The 20,818-nt window shown below is 37.9% G+C and overlaps 2 protein-coding genes across 3 annotated transcripts in view; one reads left to right on the top strand and one right to left on the bottom strand.

Annotated features, from left to right (window-relative positions):
* Positions 1 to 8,531: 8,531 nt before the first annotated feature.
* MTERF1 (mitochondrial transcription termination factor 1) lies at positions 8,532 to 16,887 on the bottom strand. Of its 2 annotated transcripts, none has more exons than XM_082692619.1 (3): positions 16,810 to 16,887; positions 16,214 to 16,275; positions 8,532 to 11,830 (listed from the first exon to the last, which is right to left on the bottom strand). In XM_082692619.1, the coding sequence occupies exons 2-3, from the start codon at positions 16,243 to 16,245 to the stop codon at positions 10,663 to 10,665; spliced, it is 1,200 nt and encodes a 399-aa protein (XP_082548745.1). In that variant the 5' UTR covers positions 16,246 to 16,275; positions 16,810 to 16,887; the 3' UTR covers positions 8,532 to 10,662. The 2 variants fall into 2 exon arrangements, with proteins under 2 accessions (XP_082548745.1, XP_082548746.1); XM_082692620.1 differs by having other exon boundaries at positions 16,850 to 16,882.
* Positions 16,888 to 16,998: 111 nt separating this feature from the next.
* Positions 16,999 to 20,818, top strand: part of AKAP9 (A-kinase anchoring protein 9) — a 193,392-nt gene continuing 189,572 nt past the window's right edge. The window contains exons 1-2 of the mRNA XM_082692586.1: positions 16,999 to 17,134; positions 18,136 to 18,258. The gene's annotated coding sequence lies outside the window, so the exon portion shown is untranslated. The remainder of the gene's footprint in view (positions 17,135 to 18,135; positions 18,259 to 20,818) is intronic.

The following is a 20,818-nucleotide window of genomic DNA, read 5'->3' as shown; positions in this document are numbered from 1 at the left end:
AGAGCTTCAACCTAAGTAGAAATGCAAAAAGTCCCCTAATTGTATCATTTCAGAACTGTCTGAGACAATTAAACAGCAGTATCTGTTTAAAAGGAATGCATAACCATTCAAGTAAACTGCTTTTGCATTCTTTAAACAGACATTAAATGAGGGGGGGGGGACCTGTATACAAGAGTTACCCGTTTATTTTCTTTCCAGCTTGAGGCTGACAGAACCTGAGATAAAACGGTACCCTACAAATTCTTTTTTGGTTTTTAAAGGAGTCTTTATTTAGTTTGAATTATCAGCCAGACTTAGACCTAGCTGACTTCAGGAAACCGTGTAACCAAACCTCTGTCTGCAGTTCCCCCTGCAGTTCATGAAGTTCTGTGCACAAGTAAACACAGGGTGATTAGGACCACCAAATGGTAATTCTTTTACCAGTTATTAATTACTTTGACTTATTACTTAACCATGTAATTTATGCAGTTTTAATTGTTTATCAGTTATTCATCATACACATTAAGTTAAACTTTGATTCTGTGAGTCATTTATCACATTTAGCTATATCAGTAAGCTGCCGCTGTGTGTACTGTCCTTCCATGAAGTGCAGTCCTGTAGCTTTGGTCAGGCTACACAGGCATTCTGAAGAAGCTGAACAGGTCTGAGAGATATATTTAAATGTGCAGGGTGGGATAATGCTGATCAAAGTGCACTGATTTTGCTATAGATACTTCAGTAAATATTCAAAGTGTCATATGACAATCAGTGTCCCTCAACTGCAGGAAAGCAAAAAGGGAGGGATGCCTCTCACTTGGGTGCATGCACCCTATTTTCCTTAGAAAATGAGGCTGTGTGTGGCCGCCAAGGGAGTAAATGCAATCAGGTTAGTAATCAAAGAAACACAGCACTTCTCCAGGGAGCATAGGACTTCATCAGAGGCCTGGCTCTTGCGGAAAAAAGCTTGATATCTAGGGGCGCCTGGGTGGCTCAGGGGGTTAAAGCCTCTGCCTTCGGCTCAGGTCATGATCTCAGGGTCCTGGAATCGAGCCCCGCATCAGGCTCTCTGCTCCACGGGGAGCCTGCTTCCCCCTCTCTCTCTGCCTGCCTCTCTGCCTACTTGTGATTTCTGTCTGTCAAATAAATAAATAAAATCTTAAAAAAAAAAAAAAAGCTGATGTCTAACTTTATCTGTACCTATGGAAGAGCAAGAAAAAACAGGGGCAGCTGCCCTCTTGATAAATTCTAGTCCTGGGGGAGGGGTTTCCCTGGAAGCCCTCTAGAATTAAAAAAAAAAAAAAAAATGCTGATATTGTAGGACAGATGGTAGCTACACTTGCAGTGAGCAGTCGAATCACTATGTTGTGTACCTGAAACTAATATAGCATTGTGTGTCAATCATACTCCAATTAAAACAAACAAAAAAAAGATGCTGGTATTAGTGCCAGAGCCTAACATTTGCCATAGCCAAACTTGAGTATCGGTTATTAGATGGTAGGCCAAGGCAGGGGTTGAGTGGTACAGGGCTCATTACTGCTCTGCTTGAAGTTTATCCGGTGTGTGAGAATAAATCCATTCATATTTTTTTCAGATGGCTTCCTAGGTCTGTCAATGCCTTTAATAAAAAGAGATGCTGTTTAATTCTTTTGTTTTGGGAGAATTTTGTTTATTTTTAAGTCCTCTTTATGCTCAACATGGAGCTCAAACTCACAACCCCAAGATCAAGAGTCACACGCTCTACTGACTGAGGCAGCCAGGCACCCCTGATTCTTGATAATCAGTATAGAAATATAAAGTCAAATACATTTGTTCAATAGAATTGAAGAGTATCTAAATAAGCACACATACATACACCGAATTTAGTATCAGATAAAGATTGCACTTCAAGTCAATGTTGAATGGATAAATCATTCAACTTTACTGAAGAATAATTGAAGTATACTAAACTGCACACACTTAAAATATACAGTTTGATACATTTTCACATATGTAAACACTCACAAAACCCTCACTATAATGAAAATAATGGATATATACATCACCCCCAAAAGTCTTTGCCCCTTGGTAATGCCTCCTTCATGGTTTTCCCCACTCTACCCTTCTGCCATCCCAGACAACAAAGGATCTACTTTCTGTCACAATAGATGAGTGAGCATTTTCTACAATTTTACCTAAGTGTAATCAAACATATTGTACATTTGTGTGTGTTTGTGTCTGGCTTCTTTTTTTTAAACGCAGGAATGTGAGGCTCAAACTCACAATTCTCAGATCAAGACCACAGATGAGATCAAGAGTTGGACACTCAACCGACTCAGCCACCCAGGTGCCTCTCTGGCTTCTTTCATTCCATGTAACTGAGATCCGCTCAGGTTGTTGCATGTATTAAGAGTTCATTTTTTTGTGTGTTGCTGAGTAGTATTTCACTGCATGAATATATCACAATTTATTTTTCCATTCACCTGTTGATGGATATTGGGTTGCTTCCAGGTTTTGGTTAAGAACACGTATGTACAAAGTCTTTTTATAGACATAAAGCAGGCAATGTTACTATCAATGTAGAATTCAAACCAAAACAGGGGCGCCTGGGTGGTTCAGTCAATTAAGTGTCTGCTTTGGCTCAGGTGGAGTGATCTCAGGGCCTTAGGATCAAGCCCCCATATCGGACTCCCTGCTCACTGGGGAGCCTGCTTCTCCATTTCCCTCTGCCTCTCCCCCTGCTTGTGCTCTTGCTCTGTATCTCAAATAAATAAAATCTTAAAAAAAAAAAAAGAATTCAAAGCAAAATGCATTAACCAGAACAAGCAAGAACTTTATACTGATATTTACAAAAAGATAACAGTCAAAAACCTTTAGATAAGCCTTCACAGCAACTTTCCGTTATTGTCAAGGATCTATCATGAACAAGATACCAGTCCTAGCTGATTTTACAGGCAAGTTCTGCCAATCATTAGGGGATAGGAAGTGCCCACCATTTTCAAATGGTTCCAAAGCATAGGCAAAAAAAGAAAAAAAAAGTAATAATCTTCCAAATTAATTTTATGAGGTTGGCACAATTCTGATCCAAAAACCTGATAAAATGTTAATCTCCCTCCCCCTAAAACACAAAGAAACTACCCATGGAACTTCCTTAGTAAGGTGAGAGGGACAGGAAACCTGTAGACCACTTCCCCCTTGTGAATACTAATGAAAATTCCTAAGTCAAGTATCAGTAAATTGAATATGACCTAGGTTTTATTTCCATAAAACAAAGGATAACATGAAGAAACCAACTGATGTCATTCATTAATGGATTGAAGAGGTGATTTTTAAATTTTTTTTCAAAAATTATCATTTATCTCTGATTTAAAAAAAAAAAAAACCTCTTTGTGGACTAAGAAGAAAAGGATATTTCCTCAACTGTATGATAAATAGGCTAGGTGGGACTTTGTTTCAGTGTACTGTTTGAAGGCTTTTATAATGATTTCTATATTCTCAGAGAATAAATTTATTTCCATTGTAAAATTTAAAAAAGGGAATGACTGTAGGCATAAATTGAAGGTATCTTCACAGATGTGAAGGTGGCACAGATATTAAAAATGGACATGGAAGAACTATTCTACAATCATATTAGAATTTTTCACAATTAACATAAAGTAGTTCATGAACATAAGCTCATTAATCTTCACACAATATTGCTATTAAGGAAAAACAAATTCCAAATATCTGTCTGATTAATAGTGAAACTGAGACAGAAAATGGGACTCTATCATATGTTTTCTTTCTACCAAATTCCACTCAGAAATTAGTCCAAAGGCTAAAAAAGAAATTCTATACACAATTTGGGTTTTTTTTTTTTCTTTTATTTAAAACCCGTGTGAAATCAAAAAGGTAGACATCAGCTATCTTCAAAAGACCAGAGGAAAGTGAAGATGCAAGACTGTCATTAGGGGGATACTAGAAACATGAAAATAAGTAAGAAGATACATTTGGCTTGATATAACATTCACCATGAGTGCCTTCCTCAACACCCCAAAACTGATCCTACTACAGCTGTCCTGTCTCAGGTTCCAGAGTCAACAAGGAATAAACTAAGGAATGAATGAACAGCCTCAGTTCAAAAAACCTCTTGACTAATTTAGAGCACCCATCTCCCAAGCAACAGGTGGCCAATCAAACCCCAAACCTCATCCTTCCAGAGATGATCCCTTGAGGACTATGATAAGTGAGTCACAGCTCAACTCTTCCCTCCCCAGCATTGGGCAACCAGGCTTCTGCTTTGATCTCTTCCCAAAATCCAATAAACAGTCCTGCTATCCTACCTTGTTTGCGCCAAGTTCTTTCTGAACTGTGTAACAGCTGCCTATTAGTAAAGTCTCTGGCTAGAATTCTGCCATCTCCACTAAATCATACTGTTGGTATAATGTGTGGAATATTATGGTGCACAGGGAAGGAGCCAATAGTCTGGTTTATCACATGAAAGCCATACTCTTGGATCTTTAGCCACAGACCCACCCGGGCCTTAGAAGCATATGGTTTAAGGAGAGAAATAATTGGTTTAACAGTGATGAACTCTTACAAATAATACTGATTTTTTATTCCTTCCTAATATGTTCATGATGAAAAACTAACTTTTCTTTAATCTTTGCTATTGTCCTGATTCCTGCAGTTATGTGAAAGTCCTCATGTTTACATCATTAATTTAGAATCCACAAATAATTTCTATTTAAAAAATGAAGTTTTTTGAAAGACCACTTACTTTGAAAGACCAACAACATCAGTTATGGATCAACTAATCAAATAATGTGTATCAAATAATCTCAAAAGATGGTTTGATTCTGCTGACAACTTCAGAAAGTTAAGAATATTCAGGTTTCTTGTTGTTATTGTTTTGGGAGTTTGGGGAGTTTGTTTGCTTTTTTTTTTTAAATAAAGAAGTTACCAGAAGGAAAAAAAAATGAAGTTTTGCATATACATCTGATATTTGGAGAACAGCAAAATGCAGCGTTAACATTCACATTTTCAAGAGCAAAATCTCAACTTATGAAGTATACCAATGGTAAAAAGAAAATGATATTATATATAATGTTGTGGAATACTGAACTAATTTGGGCCTTTTCAAAAAATTATTAATGTACTAAAAATTACTCACTCTGTTTAATAGTAAGAGATTGACTAGAAAAATTCTAGTTTATCCAAATGACAGAATTTCATGCAAACATTAAAATTTGTTATAGGTGAATACTTAATTAACTCTGTAGTTAATTGATTACTAAAAAATACTTAATACATTCAGGAGCTATTAGTTTTTTTAAAAAAGCAACTTATAAAATACATAGGTTGGTCTCAATTTGAATATATATGACACATACCTACTCAGGACAGATATATTCTGGGGAAACACACACACACACACACACACACAAGAAAAGTCACAAAATGCTAATCAGTTATCTCTGGGCGATAAGGTTATAGTTTTTCTTTTTTGTGATTCATTTATTTTCCCCTTTTTCCCAATTATAAACATGGATTTCATTTTTACTCATGAAAAAATATTACTTAAAATTTTGTAAAATTTTATAATTTTAAAAATTCATATAACTTTTATAAAGTTTTAAAAGAAGAATTGACTGTCCCTCAGACTCAAACCTTAAAAGTATGACATGTTACTCTTGCCTGACAGGCATTATCCATGTTGTTACAAAGGAGATGTCCCTCCCCAACCTTCCAAGATGTGCTGTGTTGTTCTGCTGTGCATCCAACTTCTCATTGGCCACAACTGCTGTTCTATCACCTACTGCCATCTCAGGTATAATCATGGCCAATTAAGGACCAACATATAGATATATATAAATGTCTAGGTTCCCCTCTTTTTTAATGTTCTTTTGTATTTACTGTAAACATGAAGAGAATAGAGCAAATACTAGAGAAGGGATTTTCAATAATTTTTGGATGTAAAGCTTAAAACTTAAAATTATACTTACTCCCCCCAACCACCCCAACTCAACAGATACTGTTTAATTTCATATATGCTGATCCTAGAGATATATCCTCTATATGCTTATATATAGATAGAGAGGAGGGGTATATAGAGAGGTATATCAGCATATACAGGTATAATCCTCATGACAAATAACCCCTTTTTCCTCTCCATCAATACTGTTTTTTTAAATTGAAGTATAAATAACATACAATGTTATATTTGATGTACAAGGATTCAACAGATCTATACATTACTCAGTGTTCACCATGGTAAGTGTGGTCATCATACAATGTTAGAAATTATTACTGACTAAATTCGCTATGGTATATTTTTCATCTCTATGACTTACCTATTTTATAACTAGAAGTTTGTACCTCTTAATCCTTTTTATGTATTTTGCTCATGTCCCCACCCCACTCAACTCCCCTCTTACAACCGCCAGTTTGTTCTCTGTATTTAAGAGTCATTTGGTTTTATTTGGTTAAGATTCCATATACAAGTGAAACCATATGATATTTCTCTTTGACTTATTTCTTAGTATAATATCCTCTAGGTCCCTCCATGTTATCATAAATGACAAGATCTCATTTTTATCCATTTATTTATCAATGGACACTTGGGTTGCTTCTGTATCTTGGCTATTGTAAATAATGCTGCAGTAAACATTGGGGTGCATATATCTTTTCAAATTAGTGTTTTCATCTTCTTTGGGTAAATACCCAGCAGTGGAATTACCAGATCATATCGTATCTCTAATTTTCTGACGAAACTCCACACTGTTTTCCACAGCGGTTACATCAATTTATAGTCCCACCAACAATGCACAAAGATTCCCTTTCCTCCACATCCTCACCAACACTTGCCTTTTTGATACCAGCCATTCTGTGGTATCTCATTGTGGTCTTAATTTGCATTTCTCTAGTGATTAGTGATGTTGAGCATCTTTGCATGTATCTGTTGGGAATCTGTAGGTCTTCTTTGGAAAAATGTCTATTCAGGTGGTCTGCCTGTTTGTTTGTTTGTTTTTTAAGATTTTATTTATTTGACAGATAGATCACAAGTAGGCAGAGAGGCAAGCAGAGAGAGGAAGGGAAGCAGGCTCCCTGCTGAGCAGAGAGCCCAATGCGGGGCTCGATCCCAGGACCCTGGGACCATGACCTGAGCCGAAAGCAGAGGCTTTAACCCACTGAGCCACCCAGGTGCCCCTGGTCTGCCTGTTTTTAATGGGATTGTTTTAATTTTGGGGTGTTGAGTTGTATTAAGATCTTTATATGTTTTTAATATTAACCCCTTATCAGATCTATCACTTGCAAATCTCTCCCCCATTCACTAGGTTCTCTTTCTGTTTTGTTGGTTTCCTTTGCTGTGCAAAAGCTTTTTATTTGGGTGTCATGCCAATAGTTTATTTTTGTTTTTGTTTTCCATGCCTGAAGAGATATATCCATAAATATGTTGCTAAGGCTGATACCAAGAGATTACTGCTTATGTTTTCTTCCAGGAGTTAATGGTTTCAGATCTCACATTTAGGTCTTTAATCTATTTTGAATTTATTCTTGTTTATGGGGTAAGAAAGTGGTCCAGTTTCATTCTTTTGCATGTGACTGTCTAGTATTGAACCGAATAATCTTTTATCTCCTCTGCTACCCACCTCCCTCAAATTCCTTATAAACTTTTTAGATTCCAAAGAAATGACTCAGAAAATGGCTCTCATAAAATTCAGAATATGAAGGGAATTAATACTTGGTTAACAATAACAATATTTACTCCCATTAATGCCACTGTACTCCTACAATGGATTATTATTTGGGAAGAAAAAGTAATGAAATACTGGTATATGCTATATGGACAAAACTTGAAAACATCATGCTAAGTAAAAGAAGACTGTCACAAAAAAACACATATTGTATGATTCCATTTATTTGAAATGTCCAGAATAAGCAAATTTAGAGAGAGAAAAAGTAGATCATTGATTGCTTAGGCCTAGGGAAGGGAAGGTAATGGGAATTTAACACAAATGGGCATGATTTCTTTTAGGGAGCAAACACATGTCCTAAATTGATTGTGATTATTACATAGCTCTATGAATTAAATATACACACACACACACACACACACACATATACACTGATAATAATTTGGTGAGTTATATGTGAATTATATATCAATAATTTGGTGAGTTATATGTGAATTATATATCAATAAAGCTGTTTTATAGAGTATTATAACTTTATCATACTGTCACTGAACAATTACTACCTACAAAAACACTTAGAGACTCTATGTCATCTGATTTTTGCCAACTCTTCAAGGTCAATTTTTAATGTTAAAGATGAGAAAATAAGTTCAGTGAAATTGAAATATTTACACATACAGAGCTAATCAGGAATGATGCCCGGATATATCACTCTAAAGAAGTATCTCTCTAAAACCCATGTTTTCTTAACCCTGCCATGCTTGCCATCAGATAGTGTACTCGCAATAATTTTAAGTACCATTGACATCAAACGGACTTCAATAAAACAGGCATTTTGTTTCTATAGGTGGCAGGAAAAAGTTTTTTTGAAGCATCATTTAGGAAATAAGGCTTCAAAGGTTTAGCGCGATTATTTAATTCAAAATCTACATTTGGAAAACAAATGTCTCTGGAAAACACCTGGAAGTAATTAAGATCATATAATTTGTCACTTGTCTTTCAATTTATATCAGAGCAAGGTTGTGAATGTCTGCAAAATATAGACATCACCTGATTTGTCATTTTTTAAGTCAGTGCATCTAAAATTTGTTCTTGGGACGCCTGGGTGGCTCAGTTGCTTAAGCGGCTGCCTTCGGCTCAGGTCATGATCCCAGCATCCTGGGATCGAGTCCCACATCGGGCTCCTTGCTTGGCAGGGAGCCTGCTTCTCCCTCTGCCTCTGCCTGCCACTCTGTCTGCCTGTGCTTGCTCTCGCTTCTCTATGACAAAAAACAAAAAAAAAAACTTTAAAATTCGTTCTTTATTTACATTAGATAAAATGCACATCAAATATAAAAATATAGAAACTACAACCATTTCTTTAAACTACTTTAAGTAAAAATACTTCTTTATTTAGATTTTATTACTTTCATTTTTTATACAGACATTTAGAGGTCTTTAAAAACAACAACTTGCTAGTCATTCCAGAAAGATATGTGGATAAAACAGGTAATTAGAGGAAGAAAAAATATACTAAAAGAACCACATAATTGGGACTCCTCCCCCTATATTCATCTATTTGCTGCTATAACAAATTGTCACATACTCAATGGCTTAAAAACAACACAAATTTATTATCTGTTGGTCAGAAGTTTGACAAGTCTCAGTGAGCTAAATTCAAAGTCCTAGCAAGGCTGTGTTCCTTTCTGGCGGCACCAGGGGAAGAATGTTTCCTTGCCTTTTCCATTTTCTCAGAGGCCACCTGCATTCCTTGGCTCATGGTCCCTTCCTTCTTCAAAGCCAGTAAATATGGCCAAATCCTTATGTCAAATCTCTCTTCCATTTTAAGAACCCATATGGTAACACTGGCCCCACACAGATAATTTGGAATCCTCTCCCTATCTTAAGGTCCTTAACGCAACTGCATCTGCAAAATTCTTTTCCAATGTAACAGAACAGATTCAGATTCTGGGAGTTCAGACACTGACATCTTTGGGTGGCCATTTTTCTGCCCATCATAGTTGCTGTTGTCTTTAAAGCAATCAAGATATTCCCACAGTAAATTAACCCTACCTTGGAGGGAAAGGGGAACATACTAATGGTTTAAATGAAGAAAGCAGAACTTGAGAGTAAAAGACCTCCTTTTTGGTTTGTCAAATTTTTACTGACATTCTATTTTGAAGATGAACCACAATTAGATATGTGGCAATAACAGGAAAAATCAGGTGCAATTCAAAACCCTGAGAGGATACAGAACTATACAAATGAATCTGTTGATTTTTTAATCTGAACAGAAACCAAAAAACACTTATTTTGTACTTTCTATCTTTCTACATATTGTTCCACCCTGGCACTCAGGAACTACCATTCATATGACAGCCAAAGGCCTACAGCATATAACCAGATGTTGTATTAATTCAAACTAAAAAAAGGTAGCTGGGAAGATGATACTAGAGCATAATGACCATGAGTTTCTATGAACCTTTAAAATAAAATATCCAAAGAATCATTATGTATGTATATACGGTTAAGTAACCAGGGGCGCCTGGGTGGCTTAGTGGGTTAAGCTGCTGCCTTCTGCTCAGGTCATGATCTCAGGGTCCTGGGATCGAGTCCTGCATCGGGCTCTCTGCTCAGCAGGGAGTCTGCTTCCCTCTCTCTCTCTCTCTGCCTGCCTCCCCATCTACTTGTGATTTCTCTCTGTCAAATAAATAAATAAAATCTTTAAAAAAAAAAAAAAAGAAAGAAAGAAATAAAGAAAGAAACCAAAGCTCTCCTTTTTGAAAGGCTCAAATTCAAAATGAAGTATCACTATATTGTTAAGACTGATAATTTTTTTTTTTTAAGATTTTATTTATTTATTTGACAAAGAGAGATCACAAGTAGGCAGAGTGAGAGGGGGGAAGCAGGCCCACCGCTGAGTAGAGAGCCCAATGTGAGGCTCAATCCCAGGACCCTGGGATCATGGCCCGAGCTGAAGGCAGAGGCTTTAATCCACTGAGCTACCCAGGCGCCCCAAGACTGACACTTTTTAATTTTCCAGAACAATGTTCTATTCAATGTTTAACTTTTTCAGTTTAGCTTTATATCTTTTTTGACTCCAAGATAACAGAGCGATGTTTGATGTACTTAAGTTATAGCCAGCATTTACCAATTCTTTGATTCGACTTTTTAAAGTATTTATGCTTGAATCCAAAATCCGAGGATTTTCAATTATTTGTGATATGCTGAGTTTTTCTTCTATGAGGCAGTCTAATTTATCATTGAATTTTTTCTCTCCCAAGAAGATAACATCTGGATAGCGTAAGATAAACTTGTGTATCTCTTCTTCAGTACACCCAAGAAAAAGCAGCTTCTCTTTGATATTTGTGTAGTTTCTGTTGACATAGTCATTGGAAAGGTCTAGAATTTTAGCTCCTGGACCACAGAGCAGAACAAGCAGCTTCTCATTGTTCAAGCTGAAAGTTGACTGTAAAAATTCAATGTTAGTTTTTACCCGTTTGGTACTCTGAATTAAGATGAAAGGGTTTTTTAAAATTATCTTCCTAACAAAATCTCTGGGCTTATTGTAACCCAAAGACAAAGAGACTTCTTGCAAAAACTCAATCATCTGTTTATTCAGATCTAGACTGTTTGAGAAGGTACGTGGGGCATTGGTCAATAATCGAGAAAGGCATTTATGAGTCAATCCAACTGAATAGAAGAACTTTATATTATTCTCTAAGTTTAGGTTATTACTAGATCGAAAAAAAGATTCGGGAGAACGTTCCAAAATATTTATAATTTCAAGGTCTGATGTCATAATTTTTCTCCACAGATCCCACCGTTCTGAAAGACTTTCAGGTGTGCGTGTTATGGCTCGTGGATATCTTGATATAACGCTAGCAATCACTTCTTTGCTAGCTCCTTTGGACAGAAGGAACATCTTCAGCTCTTGCTCTTTAGTTCCCGTCCTATTAAAAACTCCAGGCTGTCGTTTTTTCGCCATGTCAACATCAACTCCCATTGTAAGTAAGTTATTCAGTAATTTTTCATTCTCCAAAGACTCACTGTTGGCATTACCACACTTCACACTAAAAAGTCTAAATGAAACTGATTTAAGGAGGAATTCTGCTGAAAATCGGATCATCCAACATCTTGAACCAAAGAGAAAGTTACTTCTCATACACAGTAAGTTTCTTGGTGGTATAATGGTCAGGTATCCCAAATCTTTTGGAATGCTGTGTAAAACAACATACATAATATTATGCAAATGCTTATGTTAAACAGCTAAAAAGCCATATTAAGGTCCTGTAAGCATCATGGCCATTTCTATGAGAAAGTATGTATAGCTCCAGCTCTCTTGTGCTGCAGTAACAATTCAGCCACTGCACTCCCACTCTCCAGTTTACACCTTCTGATTATCTGTGGGCCTGGGGCTGCTTCCATTCTTAATGTGAAGAAAAGCAATATAAGCATCATCACTGTCCTCCAACTATTCCTGCCTTTATTTTGCTCTTTATATTTGGACTTGCCTGTTTGCTACCAAAACCAGTTGCCCCTCCCTACCTCTGCTTTATCCTCCTAGTTTTCAAAGCTTTGGCTTATTCCTATTAACCAATGCTTTCAATTCTGCCTTGTCTTCCAACTTCCCGATCTTTGGCCTTGCTTCCACCCACAGATACCAGACTACTTTGCCCCTGTTCCCTCTTCCTGGTTCCTCAAACTCTAAATATAGCCTTTAAAATCAACACTCCAGACTATCTAATTTCCACCTTAAACACCTTTTTCTAGACTCATGGTTCTCTTTAAACCCATGCTATCATTAGTCTTAATTCTTAGCTTTATATAGACCTCTGGTCGACAGTTCCTATCTCAATCTCCACGTCCTTCAGTTTACCCTATTGCCCCCTGGGTTGTAACCAACTACTCCAAACCAATTTTTATCTTCAAAATGATTTAGCTGCACTTTTTAATCTACATAGTAGAACTGTGCTGAGAGCCCATAAACTTTGAAAAGTTACTTTTACCATCCTCTACTACCCTTTCACATTATAAAAGATGAACCCAGGGCTCTCTGCATCTGTATCAGAACACATAACTCCAGGCAAGTGACTAAAACCTCAACAACTCATTTTCCTAATCACTTAGAAATGGGGCATAAAATGTATGAATTTATATATGATAATATCCATAGGTACCTACTAAAACAAGTATGTGCATTTATAGGAAATACTTTATCAGGAAAGCAACAGAAAAATTTTCATCTGTTACTCAATTTGTCAGATGATTTGTGTTCTTAAGCTAACTGTGGTCTGAGTCATAAAACAACTTATATATTTTTAAATTGTACTTCTTCCTTTTTGACTATATAGCTGTGACAAACTTAGCTCTTAATTTCTAATTACTAACAACAGGCTCTTATCACTTAAAGGACACACCTCCCCTCTCATCTCCTAATTAAACGTAAAATAGGAGCATCTGGGTGGCTTAATCAGTTAAGTGTCTGCCTTTGGCTCTGGTCATGGTCCCAGGGTCTGCGACCGAGCCCCACATCATCGGGCTCCCTGCTTAGCGGCAAGCCTGCTTCTCCCTGTGCCTGCCGCTCTCCCTGCTTGTGCTCTCTCTCTGTCAAATAAATGAATAAAATCTTTAAAAATAAAAAAAAATAAAAAATAGAAATAGATGGTTCCAACTCAATACTAATATCTCTGGGTTTGAGATACTGTTTTTAAGATTGGTATTAAATAAAGCCTCTCTGTGTCTGCCCTTTTAATTACACTATTTTTTTAAGATTTTATTTTTAAGTAATCTTTATACCCAACGTGGGTCTCAAACTCACAACCCCCAGATCAAGAGTCGCACGCTGCACTGAATGAACCATCCACCCATCCCTCAGTTGTATCAATGTAACAAGAACTTCAGAGTATGCTTAGAGGCAGGGAACTCCCTGATATCTCAGGCAATCTACAGATCTTCAAAGAATTAGAAAAAGATTCCCAAACTATAGAATCAAGTAACATTCAAACAAAAATTCAAGACCCTCACAAAATAAACATCAAACAGTGGCACATTTTAGACTGCCCTATACTGAGTTCACTATAATATCTCTATAATAACACATACTACTCTTTTAACTACATATTCTTCCAGAAATGCATGAATTTAGAATTTTAAAAACAAGATCTTCATTCTGACTAAAGAATGCTCTACTTGTACAGCTCAACATCTGTTCTCTCTTCCAGATGTGCAAGGGTGACCTCTACTGGATAATGGTACAGAGCACTGACAGTGGTAGGTAGGACCTGTGCTTTGGGAAGAGGGGTGAAAGATGATCCAATGAGATATAGGAAACAAGCTGTGAAACTCCAATTTATATCTGTCTTAGCCTTTTAAAAATTCCATTTTATATGTTTTATATATACAATGTAATAGTACTGTAAAACATGTATATAATTAGTAAATATACATACGTTGGAAGTACATGTATAAAACCTATTTTACTGAGAATGTACACAATCAAAAGTCTGAAGACAACTACTCTAGACAACAAACTCTTGAAATGACTGACAGGCTGAGCATGCCACAGAAAGTTCAAAATGAACTGTATTAACAGACTAATAGTGAAAATATATGCCCGATTTCTTAACAAAGGAGTCATAAAATCTATTAAGGTTTCTCCTGAATCTATGTCTTGTGAATAATTCACTCTCTGCGGAAATATCTTTCACATGAATTAACATGTCTAAAACCAAACTGAATATCTTTCCTAGCCCCCAAACTAGCCCTCTTCTGTTAGTGGAATCACTACCACTATCCTAATAGTCACTCATGATAAAAATCTAAAAGTGATTATTTTCTTCTTCTTCCTCAATCCCAGTCATCGAATCATGTAAGTTCAGCTTCTTCAGCATCTTCAATAGTATCTCTCATCTTCGCTGTTCTCCCTCACCCAGGCTGTAACAGCCACCTAACCTGCTGCTTCTCTAACATCAGTCACGCAAAACTGCCACCATAGGATACCTTAGAAACTAAGAAGTGATTACATCCCTTACTCCCTGATTGAAGGCCTTTGTAGCTCTTCCTAGAAAGAAAAATCTTCACAAACATCTTCAAAACTCTCACCACATCATTCCAACTACCTTCCTAGCTCTCTGTTCTATTCTACAACCTTACAACCAGGTATTATTGTCTCTCAGACCTCAAATTCTAAACATTCTTGACCATTTTTGTCTCCTTGCCTTTGGGGAAGCTTTTCTTTCAAAAAGGCCCATCCTCCCATATCTATCCATAGTTCAAGGTCTCATTCAAATAATACCTTCCCACGAGAATATTTAACTTAACAAATACTGCTGAAGTGAATCATTTGTTTTGTAACTTATTACTAAAGAATCTAAAATGTACGGGTGCCAGGGGGGCTTGGTCAGTTAAGCATCTGCCTTTGGCTCAGGTCATGATCCCAGGTTCCTGGGATCAAGCCCTGCCATTAGGTTCTCTGCTCAGTGGGAAGTCTGCTTCTGATCAAGCCCTGTGTAGGGCTCCTGCTCAGTGGGAAGTCTGCTTCTCACTCTCCCTCTGCCCCTGCCCCCACCTTGTGCTCTTTCTCTCTTACTGTTTGTGAGCATGTGAGGAAATGCAGAAAATTCTCAAATACCCCAGCTGGGGATTTGGCACCATCCACCATATTCTTTAACCCAGGATTTTCACGTCTTTAAGATTATCCAAAGAAATAAAAGGACAATACACATTTCTTATTAAAAAGGGTGACTATCTTGAATATTTGCTTTGGCAGAAAAGAAACCCACCAACAGAAAGATTCATAAATTGTGATACATCTATGTAACATAATACTGTACAACCTGATTTCTTTATAAAGAGGCATAACTAACACAATGGAAAGATATCCAAGATATTCTAAGTGGCAAATCACATAACCGTACAGATAAAATAGTTATCACTTATATAAAGAGGGGGCATTAATGTATACAAAGAGGTTAAAAAGGTAGTAAGAGTTATCTCTGAGAGATTAATGGGGGCTATGTACTGTTCCTGAAATACTGTGACACTATTTAATAAATCTTATTTTGCAACCAGATAAATTAAGAACAAATTAAATTGGCTTAGGGGTGCAGAAAGTACTGGGAAATATGTTACCTTTATCAGTTTTTCAGTTTTCAATACAAAAAAGTTAAACCTGAAAAATACTGTTTTACTTTTAGCACCTGATCCACATTCAAAACACTCCGGTAACATCTAGCATGGTAATAAATACATGGGCAGCCTAATGCAAAAAGTTATCAACTGTCTCAAACTACAAATTTAAAAAATAAGTAATATTCCAAAATTTATTTCAGTTTGTCTCTCAATTCGCTCTTTAATTAACTAAAGCCATTATTCCAAGGACTAAAGTACAAAATTAACAAATACAATGAAAACCTCTGTACTCAAAACTTTTAAGGCCTAAGGAATAAAGGAGGATTTCCTTGTTCTCTGCTGCACAATTCGCTTGATAAAGAAACTTTAATGGAGATGGCTAAACTCTGCCCAGGGGACTATATTCCAGTTGGGTCTTCTTTTGATAAAACAAGGGAAGTTTGGAGATCTTACAGCAATCCATTTCTCACCTAATTTGTCTGAAAGAGAGAGGACGTTGCATTTCTCCTGAAGAGCTGGAAAAGAGTTGTCCCTAAATATGGCAAAAAAAAAAAAAAAAAAAAAAAGGTGGGGGGAGGACACAATATCGTCAGCACTTCGTGATACAGACTAAAGAAATCGATCCCAGCTAACACTGCATAACGTTCTTGTGAGAAGCGTCACCTCTCATGTACTAAGCATCTCTCAGAGGTACCGAAAGGAAAACAGCAAGAACACGCCCCTAAGTATTAATGGGAAAAGGCAGCGTAGTCACGCACTTGATTTGTAAAACCAGAGCTAAGTGCTTCCCATATTTTGTCTTACTTGAACCCCACAACTTAAAAGGCAGGGATTACTCCTAAAATTAGAAAATCGGGGAAAGGCCGAGCTCTGTGACAAGTTTCTATTAGTTCACTGAAGCTAATACAGATATTCCACGGGTTCCATTACTTGGGTTCTCCCCATCCTTCTTCCTCCCCCAAACCGACTCGCCAAGGCGCTGCGTGGGAAGAGAACTCCACCAAACAACAAAATCACCCAGACCCACTTCTACAAAGAAAAAGCACAAGCGCAACGAGCCACAGACCTCAACCGGCACTGTATTAATAGTCCAGAGATGCCTTTACCTTCGCCTCTACGGCCTGGGGCGGGACCGAGAGGCGGAAATGAACAAGACTCACTTCCGGTCGCGTACAGGTGACGTAGCCTTCTTTGCGCCCCCCGGCGGCCGCGCGACAGTCCTCTGCAAGTCGGACCGGAAGAGCCCAGCAGGGGGCAGCAAGAGACCATGGTGAACGCTGGGAACGGGTCGGCTGGGGTTGGGTTTGGAGCAAGGCAGCACTCGGGGCTTTGACGCAGGGATCTGGGGCGGAGGATGGCTGCGGAGGTCCCTTGCCCGGTGGCAACGTGCGGTAGGAAAGTTGCTATTATATACAAGAATTTTGCAGCCTGATAGGGTAATAATGCTTATTAATATGGTTAACATGCCGGTAAACTCCTCGGCGTTTGGTGTCGGAAGACTCTTCTAAAGAGTCCCAAATTCTCTTTCTTGAGCTACTGGGGAAATCCTGGAGTGTGGCTGCTAGTCCGATTTCAGCTTTTAGCATTCAGGCTAGGAAGCAATTCTGATAAACTTCGATTTAACTGCTTGCAGCATGAATTACTTATGCCCCTGAAGTTGTGACGAGCCTAGGCTATTTAAAGTTTCAACAGAAACTTAATCTCCACAGCAGAAGCATTTTTGTCACCCTTGAAGGCGTCATTTATTTAAACTTTCCTGGTCCTGTCCGTCTCACTTGACTGGAGGGGGTAGCAATGGAGATTAAACTTCAAAGCAATTCCGTTACCTCCAAAAGAAAGATTATACATAAATTAATGAAATAACCACCAAGCTGCCAGGTTATCTTCTGGAGCAAGTGATTTGGTCTTTAGAAGAACAAAAAGTGGTGGAGAGGTTGATTCTGAATTCTACTGCAAGGAAGAATTTCCTGCTTTACCCCACTCCATGTAGGAGCATATGACAAATTTTTCTTTATCTCATTTCTGCACCGATTAATGTTTTCTCTTAGCTCTGTCCCTTAGACTACGAGCTAGCTGGTATATTGTCACTTTGTTTTGAATTAATGTTCTGTTTTATTGGCTTATAAGGGTAAAGAGTTACCTTTAAATTTACAATAATCAGTCTTTCTGTTGAGTGAAATTACTCACTGCTGTCCCTCCAGGTAAAATGTAGTCCTGAAATGTTAGAAATGGTCTTTATGTGAATTTCTAAAATCTATTTCTGCATGGAAGGAGCTCCTATATCTGAGTTTGAATTTACTGTTATATTTAAATATATAAACTTACATGAATAAATATATAAATATTTATAAGCTACATTATAATCAACATAAAACAATAAAATCTATTTTAGGAATCATTGAACTTCAGACTGGAGAAGACCTTTGAGATTGTGAATCCCTCATTATGAATGAGACATTGAAACCCTTACATTAGAAGTCAGCAAGAGAATACATATGCTGTATCTCCTTAACCAGTAAGTCTTCTGTGATTTATACCACATGCACTCACATAGATTATCAAAGGTTAGTTCAGACTTTCTTAGGTGACATCACTTAAGTTTGTTTTTAGTGGTAAGTGTAGGTAAAGGGGATTGGTTCTTGTGAAAATAAGTGCCATATTTCCTATCCAAATTTTCTGATTACAAATAAATTTTAAATGCCTATTATAAAACACTCAGAAGAATAGCAACAAAGGTATAATGATGGTTAGGTTAACATGGTGAATTAGCAATTTTTTCCTTCTCCTCTTTGTGCAAAGAGGTTTAATAGTTAATGATTTGTATTATGTCATTACCACCAGTAAGGCAGTGACTACTACCTCATTGTCATTAGTGTATTATAGTATAACCTATATATACCTTGCCTGTATTTTGTTCATTGTTTCAGTGAATATTTATGAAACACCTGTACATTCCAGGCCTCGTTTTTAGGACTAGGGGGTGTAGTGGGGAAAAAGCCACAGCCCCTGCCCTCCTTGACCTTATTTCCAGTGATAGGTCCCACTCAGCTTGAGTATCTGCTGCTCTGCATAGACATCTTACATCCCCAAGACCATAGCTGATCCATGCTCTACTAAGCTGATGTAATTAAGAAGTATGGTTGGAAACACTGGAGGGCTGTGTGTGGTAGAAGACCAGAGGCAGGGAGTAAGCAATGATGATGAAACAGAGAAGAAAAGGGATATGTAGTTGCAACATGGTGGAGAGAAGTTTTTCCTGCTGTCACCCACTTGGTCTTTGGGCTCTCTAAACAATAGGAATTGATTAGAGGCCAAAAGGGAGTTCCAGGCAAGGCTTTTATTGGGGCTTATTCTGGAGCACAAGGGAGATAGCACAAAGGAAGGAGTTCTTCAGACTCAATCCCCTAACATAGGCCAGGGAAAGTTTTTAAGGGGACTAAGAAGAGAAAGGAGTGGTGTTGAGACATATAGAGTTGGGGATTTATTGGTGCCTACACACTTAAATTTTTTGCTCCTTCAATGTTGCAAGTCCATTTAGCATGTTAAATCTCTACTCATGTGCCTGGTTTTTAGTATTATAATGAAGGGTATAGTTGGTGAAAAGCCAGGGCCAGGGTTCCACCTGGGTACAGACTAGTTTGGTTCAGACTTAACCTGTCTTTGTAGTTCAGTCTCTCCTTGAGGTAATCATCCTGCTTCCACATTCCTGCAAGATATGCTGCTCAAGGTGCATAAAGTTTCAGCTGTCCAGGAAGGCTAGATTTCACAGTCAGGATTGAGGAGACCCAAGTCCAATCCGGGCCATGTCTCACTAGAAGCTGTTCTAAATTTGTCATCTTTCAAAGTTTTTTATAAAATATAAAGTAACTCAGTTTTTTTTTTTAAGATTTTATTTATTTATCAGAGAGAGAGAGGGGAAGAGAGCGAGCACAGGCAGACAGAATGGCAGGCAGAGACAGAGGGAGAAGCAGGCTCCCTGCCGAGCAAGGAGCCCGATGTGGGACTCGATCCCAGGACGCTGAGATCATGACCTGAGCCGAAGGCAGCTGCTTAACCAACTGAGCCACCCAGACGTCCCAGTAACTCAGTTTTTAAGTTAAATTTGTTTTCTTACATATCTATGTTACAGTTCTCTTTTCTGAAACCATGAAAATATTAGATGGCATATGCATTTTTAAATGACTTTACTTGAGAAAAGAAAAAGTTGCCAAGTCTGTATTGGAGCATCTTCTCGTTCTTCTTTTCATCCAAAAGCCTTAGTGGGGGAAAGTGGGGACTCTGGTACCCTCCCTCCCCAAGTGGGACTTAAGACACTGGTGGGCAGTGAGCTGAAAGTCAAGTTGGAGTGCAAAATCTGTGCTATATTCAGAAGCACCACTGACATTTTATAATTATGGTTTTTGTTTTTACTGTATCAAAAGTGCCTGCCTGACCCCCTCTGCCCAGGAAGTATTCTTAGTTTTTCATGCAAATAGACTTCTGGCACACCCCAGCCCCTTGGTTGACCACTCATTTTTGAATCTCAGCAGACCCAATTAAGGTCAGAAAGGAAGTAGCCCTCTAGTCCCCCACCCTCCACCCACTACAGCAGTACCCAGACTCCTGGACTCAATAGACAAATGCAACCCCCACGCACAGCAGCTTCCTAGACAGATCTACCAGCTTCCTACTAGCGTAGTTTGAAGGCCCTCAGAGGAACATCATGTCTCCTCCCATTCTCTTGTCTGACTATGCCAGGGACACATCCTCCCTGCTTTAAGTTCTGCCAAAGTAAACCATACCACCTGAAAACATTAGTGAGCAAAGTGAACTTCGCTGCAGGTTTTGTCATGGAGGTGCCATACCACATTACACAGAAAAATAGCTATCAGATCTCATTAGAACCAGTGGCTCACATTTTCTTCCTTTTGGATTGTCCTTCTGACTTCAAACTCCTCTCCGCATTATTTTGCCTAAATTCAGAGGTGCTCCAGCCCTAGTCCCATTGACACACCCAAACCCAGCATGAAGCTCAGCAAAATAAAGTCCCATGTAGGTAACAGGTCCCACTCTTCTCAGTAGTGGGGGTTCAAAAC

The sequence above is a fragment of the Mustela nivalis genome, assembly GCF_964662115.1.
Source record: "Mustela nivalis genome assembly, chromosome: 12".
NCBI classification, from domain to species: Eukaryota; Metazoa; Chordata; class Mammalia; order Carnivora; family Mustelidae; genus Mustela; species Mustela nivalis.
This window is presented reverse-complemented; position numbering and strand designations above follow the sequence as displayed.